Source organism: Neofelis nebulosa, chromosome 5 (genome assembly GCF_028018385.1).
Source record: "Neofelis nebulosa isolate mNeoNeb1 chromosome 5, mNeoNeb1.pri, whole genome shotgun sequence".
Lineage (NCBI taxonomy): Eukaryota > Metazoa > Chordata > Mammalia > Carnivora > Felidae > Neofelis > Neofelis nebulosa.
In genome coordinates, this window is record NC_080786.1 from 93865668 (window position 1) to 93891842 (window position 26175).

Consider the following 26175-nt stretch of genomic DNA (forward strand, 5'->3'; position numbering starts at 1 on the left):
TCTTCTATCCTTATAACTACTACTATTTGTTTTTCTATCATCCCCTGTGGGCCAGGGCATTGTGTTACACTCTACATGCATCATTTCATTTAATACCCATTGTGATGTGGATACTGTTTCATTTGATAAAGGGGAAAACTGAGACTTAAAGTAAAATGGCTTTGCTTTGGTCACATGGCTGCAAAGCCATAGATGCCAAGCCAGCGATTTGCCTCCAGAGCCCATGGTTTCAGCCACTACACCACATGGCTACACAAACCTGGCTCCTAAAAATGGTTATTTTCAGGGCAGGAACTAAAAACAAAGAGGTCCAACATGAAAACAAAGCACTAGATGTACACTTAGTGCATTGCTCCCCTCTCATTTAGTAAAAGTTTCAGTCTGCATGAGAGCTTCCTTCTAAAGGAGCAAGCTCCTGCAATGTACAGACTGAGTATCTATGCTAAGTATCTTCTGCATATTATAGCACAGACATTTTGTCAGCAACACTGAGAAGAAAAAAAGATGCGCTCCTTTTTTTTTTTTTTTTGTAATAATGCTTATCTACTTCATTTTTGTTAAATTTATATCTTATTTCAAATGACACAGGAATTATCTTTTTTATTAAAACAAAACCAAACCCTACTACACACTTAGGCCCACAATGTTTCTAGGATCCAAAGGCACAAGGATTTCATCACAGACCCATTTGCCTTACCTAGTGATACCTCCTCCTTCTAGTGACTAAGTATCTTTTTAAAAGGCTGCAAGAATAAACATACAACCCACAGATTTCAACTCCAATTTTGGGAAATTTTTAATTTACTATTGTAAAATTCAGGGCAAAGAAATATGTATTGATTGACCTGTACAGATACAATGCCAAATATATAGATCAATCAGGAAAGACTATGTATTTAAATTTAAGGATAAGTAAAGTGAGTGTACAATTGCGCAATTCTTGGTGAAAACAAAAGATAAGAGCAAGTCACTGCCACTAGAGGTGCCAGCACTTGTATCTGTCAGCAGGCTGGCCAAGGAGAAGACTAGCCTTTGGCATTCAATGGACAGGGCAACATAGATCCCTTCAATTTGCCAATGAATTTTAAGTCCAGAACATTTTCAGTCTTTGTCTTGTTTAGTTGTTGATGAAGGGTTTCTAGGAAGATTTAGTAGTGCTTCAATTTTCTTAACATCATCTTTGGGTCGATTTTTCTGTAAGCTACTTTCAATTTCTTCAGGGAGGAGTTCAGTAAATTGCAGTCTGGCTTTACTGTAATAAAAGAATGAAAAGGATATATCAAGTACTGCTCCATTTCTTTAGTTCTTAGATTTTTATTTTAGCTTATTTTTCTCTTAGAGAGCGAGTGTGTGCGCAAGTGGGGGAGCAGGGCAGAGGAAGACAGAGAGAATCTCAAGCAGGCTCCATGCTCAGCATGGAGCCAAACACAGGGCTCAATCCCACAACCCTGGGACATGCATGACCTAAGCCAAAATCAAGAGTTGGACGCTCAACTGACTAAGCCACCCAGGCGCCCTGATTTTTTTAAAAGATAGTATTTGTCGTCTTCTCCCTGTGACTTATGAGCAAACATTGCTCCCTGCACTTTAAACATAATGGACCTTCTTCGCTCTCCTAACCTGTTCCACTCACATGCTGACTATGATTCTCATATCACCAAAATGGACACTGCTGTGGAGGCAGCTCTGATCCTTACGATATTCCAGAGTTCATGCAGGGGTATCGTGCAGGAGCTGAAACACCCTGAGCTGAAGTGTGAGCCTTGCAACCTGGCTGTCCTGTTGCCCTCAGGGCTGGGGGGGCATGTGACTGCCCTGCCACTTCATTAACTCTCTGTTGCCAGACCTCGTGGGAACTGCACAATGGTAAACTCAAGATGGAAACGTCAGATGGGACACTATAGATGTGTATTTACAAGGAATTAAAATCTAATTTCCAAATAACAGATCAGTTCTTTTTCTAAATCTAGTATTAGTGTCTTCCTTGAAGTGATTATCAAGGTCATCTAAGACTTTCTTCTCAACTCTTCACAACCAGGTTTGACCATTTCTTCTTCCATATCTCTATAGCCAGTTTTCTATATTTTCTTTTTTTTTTTTCTAAAATTTTAAATGTTCTTTTAAATTTATTTTTGAGAGAGAGACAGAGCATGAGCAGGGAAGGGGCACAGAGAGAGAGAGAGAGAAAAAGAGACATAGACTCTGAAGCAAGCTCCAGGCTCCGAGCTGACAGCAAAGAGCCCAACACAGGGTTCAAACTCATAAACTGTGAGATCATGACCTGAGCTGAAATCAGATACTTAATCGACTGAGCCACCTAGGTGCCCTGACCAGGCTTCTACATTTTCAGCTCACTAAGGCAATGTTTTATGTTCTCACTTTAACTTCTCTATGATTATTTTCAAGCAAAGAGGCAGGCATATAAGTTCTTAACTATTATTAACTACTTATTAAATTAACTCCTCAGGAGTATCATATATATACATATATATATATGTGTATATATACACACACACACACACACACACACACACACACACACATAAATTTTTGACACTATTTCCTTTTGCCAAAGTATTTTTACATTACTGTAATTCAATTCAAGTTATTGCTTTTAGCCATTCTTGAGGTTTTCTATCTCTAAATAACTTATCAACTGCTCTAGTTATTTTTCTGGTTTCCCTTTTTTATTGAAATACAATTATTACCTGTTCATATTTTTCCAAATGTTAATTCTTCTGCAACTTTCTATATCAAATTCAAATACCAATATATTTTCCCTACCTTTCCAATTTCTTAAAGTTTCATTTAAAAAAAACAAAAAAAAACAAAAAGAAAAAGCTTCTGGGGCACCGTGGCTCAGTCAGTTAAGTGTCCAACTTCGGCTCAAGTCATGATCTCACAGTTCATGGGTTTGAGCCCTGCATCAGGCTCTGTGCTGACAGCTCAGAGCCTGGAGCCTGCTTCAGATTCTGTCCCTCCCCAACACATACTCTGTTCCTCTCTCTCTCAAAAGTAAATAAACATTAAAAAAAAAAAAAAAAAAAGCCTCTTATGACATCTAAAGAACTAGAAATAAGCTAACAATGCTTTCATGCTTTTAATTCTCCACACCAGATTTTATACTGGCATTATAATTTTAAATGCTTTATCTCAGAACTTAGAAAACTACATATCTCACATACCCTCTTACAATGGAGAAGAGGAGTGAATGAAACAAATATGTATTGAGCATTGTGGTGTGATTCTGCCTATAGAATGGCTGAGAAAACTGAGGGCTTGAAATTAAGGAAACTATCTAAGGTCACAGAACTAATTAATAGCCTAGCTGGGATTTAAGCTCTGTTTTCAAGGTTTAATTGGCTACAAAATCAATGCTTTTTCTCATATAGAACCTAAGTCCTTGGACAACTGATCTACAGATATTAAGAATTTCCATGTGTGGGGGCGCCTAGGTGGCTCAGTCGGTTGAGCGTCCAACTTCGGCTCAGGTCATGATCTCAAAGCTTGTGAGTTCGAGCCCCGCGTCAGGCTCTGTGCTGAGAGCTCAGAGCCTGAAGCCTGCTTTGGATTCTGTGTCTCCCTCTCTCTCTGCCCCTAACCCACTCACATTCTGTCTCTCTCTCAAAAATAAATAAACATTAAAAAAAAAAAAATTTCCATGTGCGTATGTGTTTTTAGCACAAATCAAAGTTTTAAGTAAAAACATGGAAAAAACCAGACTGCTTATCTATTCAACATGGGGCCTGAACTCACAACCTTGAGATCAAGAGTCGCAGGTGCCACCAACTGAGCCAGCCGGGTGCCCCAGAAACTCTTTGAATTGAGTGGTGGTTTAGAGTACCTGGGTTAAGGAGAACACCACAATGGCTAGGAAAGCCAGGTACCTTTATCTTCACCTGCTCCTTACCTCTCTTCCAATTTCAGCTCATGGAGTGCTTTGCGATCCTTCTGTGTTCTCTCTTGGACAGTCTCCCCATAGAACTTCTGAAATGCCATCAACAGACTTCCTACAGGAGTGCTGAGAGGGAAGCAGAGAGAAAGCTTAGGAAAAAGCAGCCATTAGACCACACACCATGTGAGTGTCTGCTAAGGCAGGAGCAACACCGACTGAGCCACTTATTCCCTGACAGGTACAGGAACTCTGACAAAGTGTCCTTGTCAAATGAAGAAAAAAATATTAAGGCAATTTCCTTCCTGGTCTTCTAAACAGTAGAGAAAAACAATCACTGCAACTTCCCAAAATTAACTGGTATAAAAACAACAGGCCTATAAATTGGCTGTTTTATCATGAATGATAAACTGGGAAAATATATACTTGTGACAAGTTCTAGTAAGTAGCTTTATACTGAAGATTTCTCAGAAATGAAATTGTAACAGGAATGGTACCAAAACCTCCAGAAGGCAGGAACTGTGGAGGGCATATGTGGTTGGAGGAAGGATACCATTGGCTTCTGGGGATGGAACCACCAAAACATCCTACAGTTCAAAAGTCTGGCACAACAGTCTCACCCACACTGTTAATAGTTACCCATCGAGAAACTGATTTAGATAACAATTACTACAGTAAGTTAAGGGTTTGGTTCTTATGTTCTCAAAGAAAAGGAGTTTTTGACTCTGAGATAACTTAAGTTCCCTCTGGCTACAACATAAGTAAGCTCATTTGAAAAATTACTGTAGCCAAGTGGAAAAGTCCATTGACAGATGGATAAAGAAAATGTGGTATCTACAGCCTTTAAAAAGAAGATCCTGTCACATGCTACAACATAGATTAACCTTGAGGATGTTATGCTAAGTAAAATTAAGCCAGTTACAAAAGGACAAATAATATATGATTCCATTCATATGAAGTATCTAAAGTAGTCAAAATCAGGGCGCCAGGGTGGCACAGTTGGTTGAGCATCCCACTCTTGATTTCAGCTCAGGTCATGACCTCATGGTTCATGAGTTTGAGCCCTGTGTCGAGCTCCATGCTGACATGTGGAGCCTGCTTGGGATTCTCTCTCTCTCTGCCCTTATCCCACTTACACACTCTCTCTCTTTAAATAAACAAACTTAAAAAATAATAAAGTAGTCAAAATCACAGAAACAAAGTAAAAATGTGGTTGCCAAAGGCTGGGGGCAAGGGGAAGGGAGAATTAATGTTTAATGGGTACAGAGTTTTCAATTTTGCAAGATGACAAAGTTCTAGAGATCTTTTGTACAATAATGTGAATATAAAAACACTACTAAACTACACACTTAAAAATGGTCAGGCTGGTAAATTTTATGTTATGTGTTTTTAATGACAATGAAAAATAAATTATTTTTGCTGGAATTTCAACAATTTTTCCCTTCAAGCCAAGATGGTATATTAACAATATAACAAGTGGTGCCTGGCTGGGTCAGTCAGTAGAGCATGTGACCCTTGCTCTTGGGGTCCTGAGTTCAAGCCCCACGTTGACGGTAGAATTTACTAAAAAACAAACAAAACACAATATAACAAAAATCATGTCTGCGATAGATTATGACATGCTGAATTTTTAAAAATAATTTAAAAAAGGAATCCATAAGTCTAGTGTAACTTCCTCCTTAAAAGGGGGTAGAAAAAGGGAGAGGGTAGGTGGAGGCGAAGGGAGAATTCAGGTGAATGCCAACTAATAAAAACAGAAGAAAAGATAGCACTAACAAATCATTTTACAACCATCAGTAATAACCGATTATGGCAACAATTATAATAGATCATTAAAACCACTAGAAAAAAGATAGCTGGAGAACATGCTATTCACATAGTCTTACCCAAGATTATTTACTAATCACAATGAGAATAACAGAAGCCTTTCAGTGGAGAAATTTAAGTCAATACTAAATATGGTAGGCAGAATTCTACAATAGCCCCCCAAATTGTCCTGCCCTAATTCCTCAACTATAAATTATACCCATGATTCTGTTACATAGCAAAATTTTACAGATGTAATTAAGGTTAGTAATCCACTGAATTTGAGTCAATCAAAAAGGAAATTATCTGGATGAACCCTTTAAAAGCAGAGAGTTTTCTCTGGTGGCAGAGACAAGTCAGAGAGATTCAAAGTATGAGAAGGATTCAACATACCAGTTGCTGGTCTGAACATAGAAGGGGCACTGTGGCAAGGAATATGTATGCCTCTAGGAACACTGGTGTCTGGCTGACAACCATGCAGGGAACAATAACTTCAGCCCTACAGCCACAAGGATTCTGTCAACAACCTAAATGGTGTAGGAGCAGATTCTTCCCTAGTCCAATAAGAGCCTGCCTGATCCATACTTTGATTTTGGCCTTGTAAAACTCTGAACAAAGAGAGCCCATCAGCCTCCTCAGACTTCTGACCTACAGAACTGTGATATAATAAACGGGTGGTGTTTCCAGCCACAAAAGTTTGTGGTAGTTTGTTACACAGCAATAGAAAAGTACTGCACCAAATAATTAACATCACTTACAATAGGTGAAGACAATATGTATCTTGATGTGATACACTGAGAAGGACTAACTTCACCTACACTGTATTCCTGATGAAAACATTTAACCTAAATCTACTCATGAAGGGATAATGAAAAGAAATTGAGAAATTTTCTGGGGGAAAAAGAGCAGTGGATCTATTCTAGCTTAAAGGAATCAAAACTGTAAATGCAATATGCAATTGGATCCTGAGTTAAATATATATATGTATGGCATTATTGTAATAATTGAAAATTTTTGAATATGGACCATATCTTAGATAGTATATTGAATCAATGCTAAATTATTGACTGTGATGATTATACTTGTGGTATCATTGGTGAATGTTCTTCATTTCATCCTGGGAAATACCAGCTAATGTATTCAGAGGTGAAGAATTATGAGGTCTCTAACAATTTAGCCAGAAAGAAAAAAGGAGAAAGAAAAAGAAATTTACACACATTCCACACATATACAGAGACATACAACAAATATGACAAAATGTTAACTGGTGAACATAAGTGAAAAGAGTATATGGGTGTTTGATGTACTAATTCATTCAACTCTTCTGTAGGTTCAAATTTTTTCAAATTAACAAGCTGGAGAAGAAAAATTTTTTAATTTATTAAACAAACAAAATCAAACAAAAAAATTTTTTAACAGAATGTGCTTGTTAATTGTTTCTTATTATTTTCCTGCTCCTTGTAAATACCATTGTTCAAATTACAAATAGGTTCAGGTGTTAGTGATATCTAAGCAGTGATAATTGGAAGTAAAATCAACAACTGGGGTAAGATTAGAATTTGACAGTCAAAGCGACAGCCAATACAAAACTGAAGGCCTTTTATAGGCTGTAAGATTTAAATTTATTCTTTAGAAATGAATGAGATTTTTAACAGTAAGGCATTAATGAAAGCTGTGTTAATTTAGTATCAAACCATATTAACACTTACCCTAGCAAGGCTCCAATTATGCCACCAGCCACCAGACCACGCAGGCCTAAGTTTATTCTAAAAAGGCTTCCTGTGACAGCTGTTTTAAAACAAACAAACAAACAAAAAACCCAATATTAAATTATCTTTAAGTACTAGAATCCATTTAAAAAATTTTTCTTCTATAAAAAGAACATAAACCGCTAAGTAAGTTTTCAGAACCCAGTATCAATAATACATCACCACAACCTAGATTTCCTGAATCTAAAATGCCAAGGGCGCCCGGGTGGCTCAGTCGGTTGAACGGCCGACTTCAGCTCAGGTCCTATCTCGTGGTCCATGAATTTGAGCCCTGCATCAGGCTCTGTGCTGACAGCTCGGAGCCTGGAGCCTGTTTCCGATTCTTTGTCTCCTTCTCTCTGACCCTCCCCCATTCATGCTCTGTCTCAAAAATAAATAAATGTTAAAAAAAATAAATAAATAAAAAATAAATAAAATGCCAACACAGCTAGTTTCTCTTCCACACTGCAGGATCAAAGGAAGAAACATCCCTTTTACAAACCTAATTTTTGTATATCGGTTCTATGGGTCCAACCTCTTCTCATTCTGCTTCATTTTTGCCCACCTCCCCTTAAAAATCTGTAATTTCTTCACTCCCATCTCTTCAATTTCATCCTTCTTCAAGAAAAGCTTTCCCCAAAGAACAAAAACCCCTGCAGTTTGTACCTTGCTCCAGTCTCACCCTTTCTGTCCTGCTACAACCCTCAGGCAGGCCTCCAAGTGGGCATTTGGTCTACAGTGCCACCAGGTGGTCAGTGCACAGGCTCCCTTTCCTTCCCACTGGTATGGTATATCCAGGATGTCATTCATTTTCTTCCCTCACTATGCACAACACAACTAATGCATCTCATGTAGTAACATTTTTAAAAAAACAATTGAGACTTATGTGTCTTATTTAAGTACTATTTGTTTTTTTTAATTTTCCAAATTTTAAAATTAACAAGAAAAAAAATCACCTTTAATTACATTACCCCAAGATGGTAATAAATTTGGTCTTTTTTTCAAGTCTTCTTTTCCAAAGAAAGCATTTTTTTAAAAATAAAATATTGGGGGGGGGGAAGGGGTTCCTGGGTAGTTCAGTTGGCTAAGCAACTGATTCTTGGTTTTGGATCAGCTCATGATCTCAGGGTTCGTGATTTCGAGCCCCTTGTAGGGCTCCATGCTCTTGAGCTTGCTTGGGATTCTCTCTCTCACCCTCTCTCTCTCTCTGCCCCTCCCCTGCTCACTCTGTCTCTCTCAAAATAAATAAACTTAAACATGTGTGTGTGTGTGTGTGTGTGTGTGTGTGTGTGTATTTTTTTTTCTTTCTTTTTTTTTTAGGGGTGCCTGGGTGGCTCAGTTAAGCAGCTGACTCTTGATTTCGGCTCAGGTTATGATCTCATATAGTGAGATGGAGTCCCACACAGGGCTCCGCACTGGGTGTGGACCGTGCTTAAGATTCTTCTCCCCCTCTTCCTCTGCCCCTCCCTCACTCATTCTCTCCCTCTCTCTCTCTCTCTCTTTCAAAAAAAAATAAAAAAATAAAAAAAGAATAAAAAATAAAAATAAATATTTTTTAAAAAGCTATCAGAATAGCCAAAATCTAGAAGACTGACAACATTAAATGGTGGCAAGGATGTAGAGCAAAAGAAACTCTCATTCATTGCTGGTTGGAACACAAAATGGTACAGTCACTTTGAAGACAGTCTGGCAGTTTCTTACAAAAATGAACATATTCTTACCATATGATCCAGCAATCACGCTCCCTGGTATTTACCCAAAGGCGCTAAAAACTTGTGTCCACACCAAAACCTGCACACATTTATAGCAGCTTTGTTCGTAACTGCCAATACTCGGAAGCAACCAAGATGTCCTTCAGTAGGTAATGGATAAGTAAACTGGTATATTCAGACAATGAAATATTATTTAGCACTAAAAAGAAATGAGCTATCAACTCATGAAAAGAGACTGGAGGAAACTTAAATGCATACTGTTAAGTGAAAGATGTAAATCTGAAAATGTTATATAACTTTGTGGAAAAGGCAAAACTATTGAAACAATAAAAAAAGATCACTGTTTATCAGGGGTTGGTGGGCAGGATACATAGGTGGAACAGATTTTTAGGGCAATGAAAATGCTCTTTATGATACCACAACGATGGATACATGTCATCATACATTTGTCCAAACCCACAGAATGTACACCAAGAGTGAAACCTAAGGGAAACTATGGACTTTGGGGGATAATGATGCATCAGTGTAGGTTCTTCAACTGTAACTAGTATCCCACCCTGGGGTAAAATGTTAATAGTGGGGAGGCTATGTTTAAGTGTGTATGTTGGGGCGGGGGGAGGAGTACAGTAAAACCTTGGATTGCAATTTACTTGTTCTGCGAATGTTTCACAAGATAAGCAATTATTTCTAGTAAATTTCAACTTGATAAACGAGCAAAGACTTGCAATGTAAGTAGCACCTGACGCTGAATGTCATATGATCACAAATGAGCCAATAGTTCTTCTCTCTCTTTCTCCCTCTCTGGGAGATTGTGGGTGATCGTCTCCCATGCTCGCATGCTCAGTTTCAGGCTTTTCAGAGCATTGGAAATCAGTGACTTTTCAGAGCATTGGAAGGTGCCCACAACTGGCACTAGTGTATTTTTTGTCACTTCAAAGCACCTGTGGACAGTCCTTTGCTTTTCCATACAAGAGTAAGCTTAGGAATGCTTTGCTTCATTCTAGGTCAGGCTGCCTGCAGATATAGACCCTTCCCTCTGTTGTCTTATGCTGAATACATTAAATACAGTATATGACAAGAGTTTATTAATACTGTACTGTAGTCAACATCCGTTAGTAATAAAGTTGTCCTACACAATAATCCTCCTCTCTCGTCTCCCTCAAACCAGCCACAAAGATTTTCAAAGGTAAGTGCAGGTTAATCTATTTTTCTTTATATTTTGTACTTTCCTTATTCATTTGTATTATATTACAGTATTGTAATCATTTTTATACGAATATTTGTGAGTTGTGAAACAAATCATCTGAGTTTCCATCATTTCTTATGAGGAAATTTGCTTTGATATACAAGTGCTTTGGATTACAAGCATGTTTCCGGAATGAATTATGCTCCCAAACCAAAGTTTTATTGTATATGCAAAATCTTTGTATCTTCTGCCCAATTTTACTGTGAATTTAAAACTATTCTAAAAAATAAAGTCAATTAAAAAGGAGGGGAGGGAGTAGTGAGGCTTATAAGCTATCAGCAGCCAAACATCAGTCAGACTCTTTATTACACAAACTCTTTTTTTTTAATTTTTTTTTTTTTCAACATTTTTTATTTATTTTTGGGACAGAGAGAGACAGAGCATGAACGGGGGAGGGGCAGAGAGAGAGGGAGACACAGAATCGGAAACAGGCTCCAGGCTCCGAGCCAACGGCCCAGAGCCTGATGCGGGGCTCGAACTCACGGACCGCGAGATCGTGACCTGGCTGAAGTCGGACGCTTAACCGACTGCGCCACCCAGGCGCCCCACAAACTCTTTATTACCATGTGTTCTGTAAATAGTTTACTTTTTTTTTTTTTTTTCGACCTTAGTGTTTCTTTTTCTTGCCTGAATGCACTGGTTAAAGTCTCCAGTATAATGCTGAATACAACTGTATTCATCTCAAGTATACACCTTAATTACAAGTGTATACAGCTTTCCCATGTTCTCAGTCTTAGGGGAAAATCATTGTCTTTCACCATTAAATACGATGTTTGCTGTAGGTTTTTTTAATGTTTATTTATTTTTGAGACAGAGAGAGACAGAGCATGAATGGGGGAGGGGCAGAGAGAGAGGGAGACACAGAATCGGAAGCAGGCTCCAGGCTCTGAGCCATCAGCCCAGAGCCTGACGCGGGGCTCGAACTCACGAACCGTGAGATCGTGACCTGAGCTGAAGTCGGACGCTCAACCGACTGAGCCACCCAGGCGCCCCCCTGTAGGTTTTTTAATAGATGATAGATGACCTTCACTGGGTTAAAGAAGCTCCCTTCTATTCCTAGTTTGTTGAGAGTTTTTATCATGAATGTTGGATTTTTGTCAAATACTTTTCTAAGCTAACCTTAAATTCCTTGGATAAATTCCACTTGTTTACAGTATACAATCCTTGGTTGTTGCTGGATTTGGTTTACTAATATTTTGTAAAGGATTTTTGTGTACATACTTTTCTTTTTAAAGTAATCTCTGTACCACCTCACACTGGTCAGAGTGGCTAAAATGAACAAATCAGGAGACTGTAGATGCTGGAGAGGATGTGGAGAAACTGGAACCCTCTTGCACTGTTGGTGGGAATGTAAACTGGTGCAGCCACTCTGGAAAACAGTGTGGAGGTTCCTCAAAAAATTAAAAATAGACCTACCCTATGACCCAGCAATAGCACTGCTAGGAATTTACCGAAGGGATACAGGAGTGCTGATGTATAGGGGCACTTGTACCCCAATGTTTATAGCAGCACTTTCAACAACAGCCAAATTATGGAAAGAGCCCAAAATGTCCATCAACTGACAAATGGATAAAGATGATGTGATTTATATATAAAAATGGAATACTAGTTGGCAATGAGAAAGAATGAAATCTGGCCATTTGTAGCAATGTGGATAGAACTGGAGAGTATTATGCTAAGTGAATAAGTCAGGGAGAGAAAGACAAATACCATATGTTTTCAATCATATGTGGATCCAGAGAAACTTAATAGAAGACCAGCGGGGAGGGGAAGGGGGAAAAAAAAGTTACAGAGAGGGAAGGAGGCAAACCATAAGAGACTCTTAAATACTGAGAACAAACTGAGGGTTGATGGGGATGGGGGAGAGGGGAAACTGGGTGATGGGCACTGAGGAGGGCACCTGTTGGGATGAGCACTGGGTATTGTATGGAAACTAATTTGACTATATTATATATATATGTATGTATATATCATATTATATTATATGTATATAATAAAAAATATTTTAAGAATCAAAATAAATAAATAAATAAAATAATCTCTGTACCCAACATGGGGCTCAAACCCACGACCCTGAAATCAAGAGTCACATGCTCCACTGACTGAGCCACCCAGGTGCCCCTGTGTATATACTCTTGAGTGATAGTGATCTATAGTTCTCTTTGCTACCTTCATCTTCTTCATTTGGCTTTGGTATCAAGGAAAATACTAGTCCAAAGGAATAAGTTTGAAAGTGTTCCTTCTTCCTCTATTTTATGGAAGAGTTTGTGAAAGAAACTTCCCAAATAGCCACTGAAGCCATCTGGTCTTGGGCTTTCTTTGTGAAAAGATTTTTAACTAACAATTTAGTTTATTAACTTGTTGTAGGGCTATCCAGATGTTCTATTTCTTGAGTCGATTTTGGTAATTTGTGTCTATTTTCTTTTTCTTGGTCAGTCTTCCTAAAGTTGTCTGTTATCTTGTCATTTTTAAAAAAATTTTTAATGCTTATTTTTTGAGAGAGAGAGAGAGAGCATGAGTGGGGGAAGAGTCAGAGAGAGAGGAAGACAAAGAATCCAAAGCAGGCTCCAGGCTATGAGCCATCAGCACTGAGCCCGATGTGGGGCTTGAACTCCTGATCTGTTATTGTCTATTTCACAATCTGTTATTGTCTATTTCTCCTCTCAATTCAGTGTTTCTTTTTATGTATTTATGAGCTCTGTTGTTAGTTTATATGTTTATAAATGTTATATCTTCTTGATGGATTGGTCCTTTAAACATTATAAAATGAGGGTGCCTAGATGGCTCAGTTGGTTAAGCGTCCGACTTTGGCTCAGGTCATGCTCTCAGTTTGTGAGTTCGAGTCCTGCATCAGCCTCTCCATTGACAGTGCAGAGCCCACTTTGGACCTTCTGTCCCCTTCTCTCTCTGCCTGTCCGCTGTTCACTTTCTCTCTCAAAAATAAACATTAAAAAAAAAATTATAAAATGTCCTTTGTCTCTAGCATTTTTTAAAAAGTTTATTGGTTGATTGATGAGAAAGTGTGTGTGTCCACGAGCAAGGGAGAGGCAGAAAGAAGGAGAGAGAGAATCCCAGGCAGGCTCTGCACTGTCAGCACAAAGCCAGATGTGGGGCTTCAACTCACAAAACGTGAGATCATGACCTGAGCCAAGACCAAGAGTCAGCTGCTTAACCAACTTAGCCACTTAGTTGGATACTGTTATTTTTTTTAATTAAAAAAAAAAAAAAGTTTATTTTTGAAAGAAAGAGCATGCAAGAATGCGAGCACATGCAAGTGAGGGAAGGACAGAGGGGGTGACAGAGGATATGAAATGGGCTCCCTGCTGACGGCAGAAAGCCTGATGTGGAGCTCCAACTCACAAACCGGGAGATCATGACCTGAGCCACAGTCGGATACTTAACTGACTGAAACACCCAGGCACTCCCTCAAATACTACTTTTATTTTTTTTAATTTTTTAATGTTTATTTATTTTTGAAGGAGAAACAGAGCATGAGTGGGGGAGGGGCAGAGAGAGAGGGAGGCACAGAATCTGAAACAGGTTCCAGGCCCTGAGCTGTCAACACAGAGCCTGACGTGGGGCTCGAACTCAAAAATTGTGAGATCGTGACATGACTGAAGCCAGACGCCCAACCCACTGAGCCACCCAGGAGTCCCTCAAATACTATTTTTAAATTAGGGAAAAACAGTTAAAAGAAAGGAAAACAATAGGTTTATAGAGTGTTTTATATTAACCTACATATTAACCATTTCTAGTACTTTTCATTTCTTCCTGTCAAGTTACTATTTGGTGTCATCTCCTTGCTCCAACATACCTCCATTCCTTCCCTCTCATTTGTGCTATTAATGCCATATACAACTTTAAATATGCTGTATGTCTAACACTTCAATTTTGTTATTATTTTACATAATTGTCTTTTAGATTAGTTATGAGAAAAAATATTTATACAGCCTTTAATAATTACTTATATAATTATCTTTATCAATGCTCTTTAATATTTCTCATAGATTCAGGTTACCATCTGGTTTATTACATCCTTTTAGCGTGAAGAATTTCCTATAGTATTTTTGTAAGGCAGATCTGCTAGTAACAATTTTTCTTTGTTTGTTTATCTGCCAATGTCTTTATTTTTGCATTCAATTTTGAAGAGTGGTTTGTTAGAAACAGAATTCCTGGTTGACAACTTATGCTTTTCAGGCCTTTGAATGCATTCTACTGCCTTCTGGTTTCCATCATTCTGATGAGCAATAAGCTGTTAATCCTCTTTGGTGTTCCTCATGGGAGTTATTTTTTTCTTGCTGCTTTTAAGATTTTTCTTTCAACAGTGTAACTATTATGTGCTTAGGTGTGAATCTCGTCATGTTTGTTCTTCTTGGAGTCTGTTGAACCTTTTGGATGTGTGGATTAATGTTTTTCATCAAATTTGGGAAGTTAAGGACCATTATTTCTTAAAATACTTTTTTCTAACCCTTTCTCTCTTTTCTACCTAACATTCCCTTCACACATATATTGGTATTTTTGATGGTGTCCTATAGGTTGCTCAGGCTCAGTTCATTTCTCTCATTTTAAAAATTCTGTTCTTCACGAAAAATCATCTATATTGATCCCTCTTCAAATTCATGAATTCTCTTTTGCTATCAAGACTGGTGTTGAGCTCCTCCTCTCCAGTGAAATTTTAATTTCTATTGTTGTATCAACTTTCAACTTTTCATTTGATTTTTTTTTTATAATTTCTGTCTTTATTGATATTCTCTATTTGGTAAGTCACTATCATCATACTTTTAAATTTCTTTAAAATGGTTTGAAGCCTTGTCTTCTATGTTCAATGGATGGGTCCAGTCAGAGACATTCCCAGTGAGTGCTTTTTTAATCCCCTGGTTTTACATGTCATATGATTTTTTTGTTGTTGAAAACTGGACATTTTAGGTAATAAATTATAGCAACTCTGGAGTTAACACCCCCCACACAGGGGGGATGACTGTAATTCTTTGTCTATGTAGTGACTTGCCCGGGCTAGTTCTGTGGAGTCTTTTTTCTGCAGAGTACAGCCACTAACGTCGTTGCTCAGTTTTTATTTGTATGCGTGGTTTCCTAGGCATCACACTGGCTTAAGTAGTCAGCCAATGATTTGTCAGAAATTATGCTTAAGCATCCCAAGCTAGTAACGCTCCTATCCTTTACCAACGCATCTGTGGTTGAAGAATGCATTCAAAGTTTAGACAGTTTAAAATCTCTTCTGGCTTTTTCTTTTGGTGTTCACAATTAACCCTCACAACTAACCAAAGATAAGTAGCTTGCTAGGGCCCTTGCCAGTCTCTCCAGAGTGTGCATGAATACATACTTACACATGTGTGCAACTTTCCAGAATTCTAGGGATACATAGAATCTTGTTAAAACCCCCTGTGGCTGTCTTGTTCCCTAGATATTCCTGTTAAGATTCTGCCTCATCTGCCAGTCTATTCCTTACCCCAAATAGTATCAAAACCTCAGATTAGCTGTGTGATATTATCCTTCCCTGTTGCAATTGTTTTCAGCAACACCCCTTGGCTTGGAATTTTCTGTTTTCTGCTCCAAATAAAGTCAGCGCCCTCAAGCAGCAGAAAGCCAGTCCTCCAGCCTGTCCTTATGAAACTTCTGCATCACAGAGCTGTGGGCTAGGGGGGCAGGAGGAGCCCTAGGCTGAAACACCACAGACTCCCAATGTTCTTACTGAAACTCAGTAGAAATTCTTGGATAAATGCTTACTGATTTGTTGTGTGCCTGTGGTCAATTTCCAGCATCTTTAAATGGTTTTTGATAATTATGTCCAATTTTATTGTTGCTTTTTGTGAAAGAATTTGCCAAGCTCCTCACTCAGTCATTCCAGATGTCAAATATACATTTATAAATGTCCAGATGAATGCCATATAATAATGAGGGGAGACATTCTTGACATGATTTTGACTTCAGGGGAAATTACTTCAGTGTTATACCATTAAATTCAATGTTGGTTGCTGGTTTGAGATAAAAACTTATCTTGTATCATGTTTATTTTTTTACTAATTTTTACAGTCAATTTACATTCAAGGAACATTTATTCTACTCTACTATGTGTCAAATAGTTGTGATATAAAAGGCGAAGACTTTCTCTGATATCAAGTAAGTCATCTAGTGGAGAAGCAAAACAAGTTAACAGGTACAACATAGAGTCGTAAGTGCTTTGATTAAAATATTTATAGTTAATTATGGGAATATAGGGGAAAGACACCTGAAGACCCAAAAATAAGAAAATAGGGACTAGGAAACTAAAGCTGACAGATAAGCTGAACCTTGAAAGACAGGTTCAATAAAAGCTGAATAAAATTATTTGCAGGAGTGGGAAGGCATGCTCAAGAAAAGGGACCAATACATGTAAAGCAAGATTATGATGGGTTTGGGAAATCAAGAGTAGAGTCATAGGGTGGAGCAAGAGTGGTACGTGAGGACCAGATCAAGAATCAACATTAGAATGATGGGAAACTATGAAAGAAGCTCAAGCAGAAAAGTGTTATACTCACATTCATATTTCCAAAAAGTAACTAAGGTAACAGTGGAAGTGGAGGAAACCAAGACTAGAAACAGGGAAGACCAGATAGCAGCAGTGGGAAGAAAGAGGAGGTGAGAGTCCCTACACATTAAAGGAATCTAATTAAAGGACTAGAACTTTGCAAAGAGGGGGATAAAAGGCAGAACCATATCATTATCTGGTTTCCAGGTTTTTTGTTTATTTGTTTAACATGGTAAATTATAAAGAACCTAACAACAGGAGCAAGTATGGAAGTTGGGGGAGGAAAACAGAGTTTGGTTTGGATATAGGCATTTGAGCCTACAGAATACCCATGGAAAAATGGTGGCGAGTTAAAAAAGGGCAAGTTCCAGCTGCTCCAGTGCTATTAATGCCTATTTCTAGTTTTATATTTTAAAATGTTTCCATTAAATTGTTAAGTTCAAATTATGTGTACATGTGTTTGCCTGGGTGTATATATACATATACACAGAGAAAGAGAGCATGCACTCAGAAGAGAGAACAAGAAGCAAATGGGCTAAAATGTAAATAACTGAATCTCTGTATATAAAGGTTATATGGTGTTCCTTGTATTACTTTTATTTTTAAAACTTTTTGTAAGCTTGAAATTATTTCCAAATTAAAAAAATTTTTAAATGTTTTATGAATTATATGTACCTTTTTGCATGTGAGAGAATTACACGAGGTAGTGAGTGTTTGAGTATATGTGGCACTTCACATTTACATTTCTGGAAATAATACTTCAATACTTATTTTTTAATGTTCATTTTAAAGAGGTCACATTTACCAGAGGCATAAAGCTTTAAAATAAAATCCAAACTCTTAGTATGAAAAATCTGGTCCCTTTCTACGTAATTTCACCAAACTTATCTCAAGCCACTCTTCCCCTTACTGACTATGTTCCAGCCTTATTATCCTGCTTTTGAGGAACTTTCTTGCCTTGGAGACTTCACCCTCAATGTTGCTTCTGCATAGGCTACTCTTCTTCACACTTTTCAGGTATCAGCTTAAATGTCACCTCCCCATAAAGGCCTTCTCTACTCACCCTGATCATCCCATTGCTTCACCTGTTTGCTATTTTCTATCACAGCAGCCTTTTTCTCCCCCAACCACATTAGACTATAAAACTCCATGAAAGCAAAGACCTTTTCTGTTTTGTTCACCAAGTATACCAAGGGCCAAGCATAATGCTCTCCATACATTTTGCATGAATGTTGAATGAGATGTGATGAGAAGTCAACCAAAGAATTCAGTAGTTCTGATTTATAAGTCCTTAAATATTTCCCAAACCATATTTGAGGAGACTGAAAAACATAAACAAGAACAAAAATGTCTTACCTCCCGCAATGACAAAATGGCTTAGGGCATTTTTATTTCGGTACACATTTAGACCAGTATTCACTGTGCTGGGAAGAAGGGGGAAGGAAGAAAACATAAACTTTAAAGCATATCCCCCTTACTTTCTCGACCACAATTTTCACTAAAGTGATAGGTATTAGAAATGCCTACTAAGTCAATTCCTGGTCTTAGTCTAGGTCCCGTGAATGTGTTCCGGACTACCAATATTCCCTAGGTTTTCTAGGTGGACCTTCTGTTGAAGAATGAACCAAAGAATTTCTCTTACTTAGAAACCTTGTCCCTACTTTGATAATAGGTGGAAGACCTCCATCCATGGATGCAAACCTATATCTGGACCAATCTTTTACATAGATAAAAGTTCTTGGGGAAAAAGGTATTATGAATCACTTTCATGTGGGTGTTTAGTTTTTAAAAATCTCACTTGCTCAAAAGATGTGCTCCCAAAATAATACTAAGACCTTTTGTCACAACTCAGAGAGAACTTACTTGAATATAGTCACAAACACTGTAGTTCTCCAACTCCAGCGCCAGCCGTACCGGATGAAGCCTCGTGTGGCAGCACGATGTGCAGATTGCTAAAGTTAATGAAAAGGCTGTGAGGTTCCAAGACCCCTTAATACTTTCTTTATTCTAAAACTGTGGTAGAATGATGGCTATGGATTAGGCAGGGACACCTAAACAGAAACATTATTAAGATCTCTAGAAATACCGTTTACTGAAACTTAAGCAAAAGTCCCATGTGCATCCTATTCTATCAGGAGATAGAAAAGGAACTAAGAATTGCCAGTGTCAACCAAGCAATCTATCAATGAGGCATAAACAGACAATCTATATGGCAAATGCCATGGCAAATATAAAGTCAGTATTAGACATGCTTTTTATATCCAAGAAATCTTGGAAAAAAGAAACCATAAAATAAAAAAGAACCAAAGAAATGGTAAATAAAAGGGTAAGGATGATAGTAATACAGATATAGAGAAAAGAGCAAAGAAAAGAGAACTGATATTTACTGCCCACGTTCTATGTAAAAGTTGTGTTAACATATTACCTCATTTAATCTTTACAACTTTTCTTTTAGGCAGGTGTTTCAGATTTAACTAAAGCACAGAGGGGAAGTTTCTAACCAAGATCACTCAGCCAAGAAGGAGTAAGTCAGAACTGGAAGACAGGTTGTCTGTCTCCACATCACCATGGAGCAAGTCTGGTACAATATCCTGAGGATATAGTCTAGATTTTGAGAGAATCCCTAAGTGGATCCTTAACTACTACAAGATACTGGGCAAGTCAAAACCTCTCTGAAGAGTATCAGTATGGACTCGTGGCTTTTAACAAATAGGCAGATAAATAAATAGATACAGATGTGTGTATGAATATGTGCACATAAGTATATATGAGCACACACACATTTCCTAGGGCCTATAGAAGCCATGATATCCCTGTAAGTGAGCATATGTAGCATCAAATCTTTGTTTTTTTAAAGTTTTTATTTCATTTTTGAGAGACAGAGTGCAAGCGGAGGAGAGACAGGGAGAGAGATACACACAGAACCCGAAGTAGGCTCCAGGCTCTGAGCTGTCAGCACAGAGCCCGACGCAGGGCTTGAACTCATGAACTGTGAGGTCATGACCTGAGCTGAAGTCGGACACTTAACCGACTCAGCCACCCAGGTGCCCCTCAAATCTTAGTTTTATATACAATTTTTCCACTAAAAGAAACTAGAACTCCTTGGTGATGACTAACTCTGGGGCTAGTACTGGAAAAGTAAAAGATGAGCCAGGAACATCTTGCTATGCCAAAAAATAAAGATATCCTCAAAGAACGATGGGGACATATAAAAAGAACAAAGGAGCTAGTTTAAAGGGCTCCAACTGTCCAAATCTAGGCCAATTTCAGCATCAAGATAAATAATGATAAGAATGGATTATAAGCTACAGAGTAAAACAAGAATCTACGAGTCCACATTGATAGAAATAAATTATAAAAAGACAAATACAGGAGAAGGGAAAGCTCTTCCTTAAAGCTGAATATGAAGCAATAAATGTAGGAAAGACGGGATTAGAAAATAACCATTTCGCAACCACCACAGTATTAACTCTTTCAGGTAAGAGTCATCATTGAATACTAAAACTAAAGCACGGAAATTTGATGAAAAATAGGATATTTACATAGTCTCAAAGTATCTCATAAGTATCCATAAGATATTCACTAATTACATTTACTAATTATCTTGATTTCAGCTCAGGTCATAATCTCAGTCCTGAGATCAAGTCCCGCCTGGGCTTGCACTGGGTGTGGAGCCTGCTTGAGATTCTCTCTCCCTTTCCCTCTGTCCTTCCCCTGCTTGCACGTGTGCTCTTTCAAAAAAAATTTTTTAATAAAAAATAAAAAAATTACAAAGAGAGAAAAATAATAATTTTACAGTGGATAAGCCTGGCAGAGACCATCTTAACCAAGTGCCTAAAGTAAACATCATCAGTAAAGGGACAATAGATATCATGTGCTCCTGATATAATGTACTAAGTAAGAAGTACATTAAGTACATCTAAGTAAGAAGTAAGGAGTACTAATACCCCAATCTAGGGTATTCCTGCTAAAACACATAGCTGGAATCTAATCATGAGAAAACATTAAACAAATCCAAATTGAAGAACATTCTACAAAATAAATAGCCCACATGGGAATGCAAGCTGGTGCAGCCACTCTGGAAAATAGTATGGAGGTTCCTCAAAAAACTAAAAATAGAACCACCCTACGACCCAGCAATTGCACTACTAGGCATTTATCCAAGGGATACAGGTGTGCTGTTTCGAAGAGACACATGCACCCCCATGTTTCTATCAATAATAGCCAAAGTATGGAAAGAGACTATATGTCCATAGATGGATGAATATATAAAGAAGATGTGATGTGTATATATATGTATATATATACACATATACATATATACATATACATATATACATATACATACATACAATGGAGTATTACTTGGCAATCAAAAAGAATGAAATCTTGCCATTTGCAACTACGTGGATAGAACTAGAGGGTATTATGTTAATCGAAATTAGTCAGAGAAAGACAAATATCATATGACTTCATTCATATGAGGACTTTAAGAGACAAAACAGATGAACATAAGAGAAGGGAAACAAAAATAATATAAAAACAGGGAGGGGGACAAAACATAAGAGACTCTTAAATACAGAGAACAAACTGAGGGTTGCTGGAGGGGTTGTGGGTGTGGGAGTGGGCTAAATGGGTAAGGGGCATTGAGGAAGATACTTGTAGGGGTGAGCACTGGGTTTTATACATAGGGGATGAGTCACTGGAATCTACTCCTGAAATCATTATTGCACCATATGCTAACTAATTTGGATGTAAATTTAAAAAAATAAAAAATAAAAATAAAATAAAATAAAATAAATAAATAGCCCCCAATCTTCAAAAATGTCACAATCAAGAAAGTTAAAGAAAGAGAAACTGTTCTATATTAAAAGAGACTAAAGAGGGGTCTCTGGGTAGCTCAGTAGGTTGGGCGTTCGACTTCGGCTCAGGTCATGATCTCACAGTTCGTGGGTTCAAGCCCTGCATCGGGCTCTGTGCTGACAGCTCAGAGCCTGGAGCCTGCTTTGAATTCTGTCTCCCTCTTTCTCTGCCCCTTCCATACTCCTACTCTGTCCCTTAAAAATAAACATTGAAAAAAAATGAAAAAAAAAAAAAAAAAAAAAAAAAGACTAAAGAGGCATGAAAGGCAAATTCAACATCTGATCCAGTATTAGATGCTGGACCTGGAAAAAAAAATTATTTTTATTTACTTTTAAAATAGGGGTGCCTGGGTGGCTCAGTCGGTTGAGTGTCTGACTCTTGGTTTTGGCTCAGGTCATGATCTCATGCTTCATGAGACTGAGCCCTACACTGGGCTCTGCACTGACAGCGTGGAGCCTGGCACAGAACCTGACTGGGATTCTCTCTTTCTCCCTCTCTCTCTGCTCCTCCCCCACTTCAGCTCCCTCTGAACACTCTCTGTCAAAATAAATTAATAAACTTAAATAAATAAATAATATTGGAGAGACGACTAGCAAAATTTACATAAAGTCTGAAAATAAGACAATAGTACTATATCAGTGATAATTTCCTGATCTGGATAATTATATAGTGATTATATAAAAGAATGTCCTTGTTTTCAGGGAAATACATGCTGAAGTATTTATCATGACTATAACTTACTCTTTAGCAGTCACAAAAAATAATAATATGCATTATACAGAGAGAGAATGCTATAATAAATGTGATAAAAAGTTAACATTTGGAGAATTTGGGTGATAGGTATATAGGAATTCTTTGTACTACTTTTACAACTTTTAAGGCTGACAGAATTTTAAAAAACAAAACAAAACCCAAACAACTAATTCTCTAAGCTGTAACTTCCTCACTTATACAACAGAGTTGATGTACAGATCTAACAAAAGAGTTAGCACTCTATAAACTGTAGAGTTATAAATGCTAATTATTGTTTTGGTGTCCTCCAAGGAGACCCTGTGAATGGGGTTAATATGCTACAGCTAAGCCTTGATGATTTAGCTAGGGATTAGAAATATATTTCAGATACTATACTTGATCTTAGCCAAAAGACTGAGAAGTGATAGAAATATATTTCAGAAAGTAGAGCCATGGTGGTAATCCCTCTGAAGATAAGAAAAGTAGTCTGACAAACCATGTGTATGCTCTTTAGCATTAATACGTCTACTGTTGTTAAGTGCAGGTTTTGTTTCTTTACTCTGACATCTTAACCCTTCCAACCCTACCACCTAACTGAATAGCTAAGTGTAAAGTGAATTACTAAACTAATATGCCCTCAAATACTTTTAGAGTATCAGTACTTACCACAGCATCAAACCGGCTATGATAAACTTCTGCTTGGCTCTGCTCAACATAGTGCTGTTTAGCATGTATAAAAGCTGGTATTCCTCCATATGCCCAGCCAATGATGCCTGCTGAAATAGCCGCCTTATAAATATTCTCAAGTTCCTTTGAAGTTCTCTGCTGTTCACTAAGACATCAAAAAGACAATGTTGTTTGGGATTAGTTTATGGATACTGCTCTCCAAAAGACAGTACATTCAAAATGACCCCAATACTAACACTACCACATTTTTCATCATGGGCAGAATCTCTGGATTAATAAAATCTCCTGATGAATTAAATACCACAGTTATATCACAAGTAGCTCAAATCTCAGCCAAAATTAACCTATGCTGTTAGAAATTAAGCTATTGGTTGATTACCTTTAGGAAGATAGTGACTAGAAGGGGCACAAAGGGGAGCTTCTGAAATGCTGCTAACAGTTTCTCGGTGTTGGTTACACAGCTATGTTTAGCTTGTGAAAATTTGTTGATCAATATATTTATGTGTAAATAGATGCATATCATACTCCAATAATGTTTTTTTCTAAGGTGGTTTTATTTGATAACTATTACAAGTCCACTACATCTCTGGAATCAGGAAGAATCTGTAAAAGCTGGATGCAAGGATCAAGATTTCCCTTTTTGAATTTTAAGCTAACTTTTGGAAATGACACAAACTTACAGATTTTAGGACAATATATTCAAGAACAAAATCCTAGATTAAAAAAAAAAAATCAAAACCTGTCTTTCTGAATTCTTCACTTTTATGCCATGCTCAGATTGGGCCTGTATGATAAAAAGCAACAAATGAGAAATCTCACTGTGCAATGGACACCACAGACCAACCTAACATAAGGAAAAACCACTGTTTAATTCAATTTGTTACTCTCAAAAGAAGAAATTAGAATTGATAATAAAGCTTTGAAGATGTTTCTAGAAGCTCTAATGAATAGCTAAGTTTTTAAGTATTATGTTACTATAAATGGCCCTCTAGATAAATACTAAATGTTATTTACATTACTAAATCACTTTCTTCGGAGACTATAAGGTGTTTATCTAATTCTAATTATCAATAACCACATCTCTGAAATCAGAATCAGTGAGTCTTTACAGCTCCTGCATCTACAAGAGAAATCTAAATAAAATTTCTCAGAAAACTGTAATTCTTATACTTACTTAGGGCAATAGGAAAAAACTGCTATAATTTGAACCCTGTACTTGTCTTGTATAGTGAATAAGATCAAAAACATTTACCTAAAAATTGGCCTATGACAGAACTCAGAAAAGAGAAAATGTAAAAGCTTAAAATTTAACAAGCCAGATGAATATGCTTTGCCTCCTTTTCATTCTCTGAAAAATTCCATGCCATAGGTGATATTTATCTCCATTTTATTTATTTGGCTCTAAGAAGTCCTATGGTTGGCCCAAACAGCTAATAAATGGTGAAGAAATAGCACAGTGGTGGAAAAGACCTAAACTACAAGTGACAACAGGGTTGTGGTTCTGGTTCTGTCACCCACTGTTAAGTGACCTGCAGCCAGATCACAATCTATGAACTTTAGTTTCCTCATCTATGATGGAGGGGAACATAGAAGTTAACCTAGATTACCTTCAAGTTTCTTTCAGCTCCAACATTCTGTGGTTTCCAAAGCTGATCAAAATAACACTCTTCTGTTATATACTACATAGGATCTTTCACAAGTATCTCAAGTAAATATTGATTGGAAGGACCAATGAGAAAGGCTGCCTCATTATCTTTAAAATAAAGATAATATTTCAATAAAGCAATTAAACACGATTCTGCCAACTCCTTGTCCCAACAATCTCAGCAACATAACAAAGCTTCAAAGTTAATTTAACCACCTGGTAACAGTGTAGTATTGTAAACTATTTCATGAAAGGGCCATTTTTCCACCAATAATTGATAAATGATGAAATAAGTGAATAAATGAAATGAGTTTTCCATTAAAGTGAATTCAGTTTGAAGTTAATTTTGTATTCTGAAATAACCTTATTTGTTGATCTAGCTAATATTGTTTCTTTTATAAAAATGAGACAATACTTGCTATTATTTTTTATATATTCATTATCTGACAGAATAAACATTTTACAGCTCTCGCTGCCGTCTCTCCAATCTCCATTTTTTTGGAGAGAAGGGGAAGCTATGGTCATGAAATACCAAAGTTTGGAATAAAGTGAAATGCGAAAAAAAATACTGGAGCGTAATCTCGCTGATGTGGATTCCAGGGTCAATTCTGACACTAATTAGCTCGGTCCAATTCTTCTAATTTGTAAAATCGGGGGATTACACTAAGACTATATTCTCTAAAAATGCTCTGATTTATAATGAGTTTCACCCCTACCATTTGTAAACTGTCCTGTCAATCAACAGAACTACTAAATGGCAATGTGAGGACACAAACTTGGGATACAAACATTACAACACCAAATCTTATTCAAAAACAAACCACATCACTCAGGGGTCCTTCACCCCAGGATGACCCAGGTTGCAGGACAGCTCTTCGCAGTCCCCTCCCCACAGACCCTAGGCACTTTTACTCTTTGACAAACAGGTCCCGGAGGCGGTCCCATCCGGATTCCAGGTAATCAGGCTCTGGGACGTAGGAAGACAGCTTCTGGTTCTCCGAATCGGCAGCCACAGCTCCCGCAGCAAAAACCCGAGGGAAAGGACACAGCGCCCGGCAGAAGTAGCTCTGTGGCGCTGGCGGCCGCACCTCCATGGCCCTCACGGAACCTGCGGGCACACGCTTGGGTTCTCAGGGCTCCAAGGCCTCTGGGAGACGCCGTGGGAAGACAGTAAGGGTAACTGCAGTAATAACTAGGTGAGTACCCTTCTACCAGGCCCAGCTAATTTGCTTCCAGGGTCGACACCACATTCTTGACACCCTTCTCCCCAGGGCCGGCACTGACTTAGGAAGACCTTGGATACACGAGACAGGAAATC

General features: G+C 37.8%; 1 protein-coding gene across 1 annotated transcript; it reads right to left on the reverse strand.

The window, feature by feature from the left end:
• Window positions 1-771: 771 nt before the first annotated feature.
• Window positions 772-26175, reverse strand: TIMMDC1 (translocase of inner mitochondrial membrane domain containing 1). The gene is made up of 7 exons (XM_058731311.1): window positions 25770-26175; window positions 23192-23357; window positions 18794-18882; window positions 18287-18354; window positions 7408-7486; window positions 3911-4021; window positions 772-1252 (listed from the first exon to the last, which is right to left on the reverse strand). Exons 1-7 carry the CDS (start codon window positions 25949-25951, stop codon window positions 1102-1104), a joined length of 846 nt encoding a protein of 281 aa, XP_058587294.1. The 5' UTR covers window positions 25952-26175; the 3' UTR covers window positions 772-1101.

Bases quoted from the DNA above. Each gene is read 5' to 3' on its own strand.
- TIMMDC1 (XM_058731311.1), bottom strand. From the start codon at position 25,951: ATGGAGGTGCGGCCGCCAGCGCCACAGAGCTACTTCTGCCGGGCGCTG. The intron at 7,487-18,286 runs GTAAGACATTTT...GTTTTAAAACAG, and splicing joins CCATTTTGTCATTGCGGGAG to CTGTCACAGGAAGCCTTTTT. The intron at 4,022-7,407 runs GTAAGTGTTAAT...CTTCCCTCTCAG, and splicing joins ATAATTGGAGCCTTGCTAGG to CACTCCTGTAGGAAGTCTGT.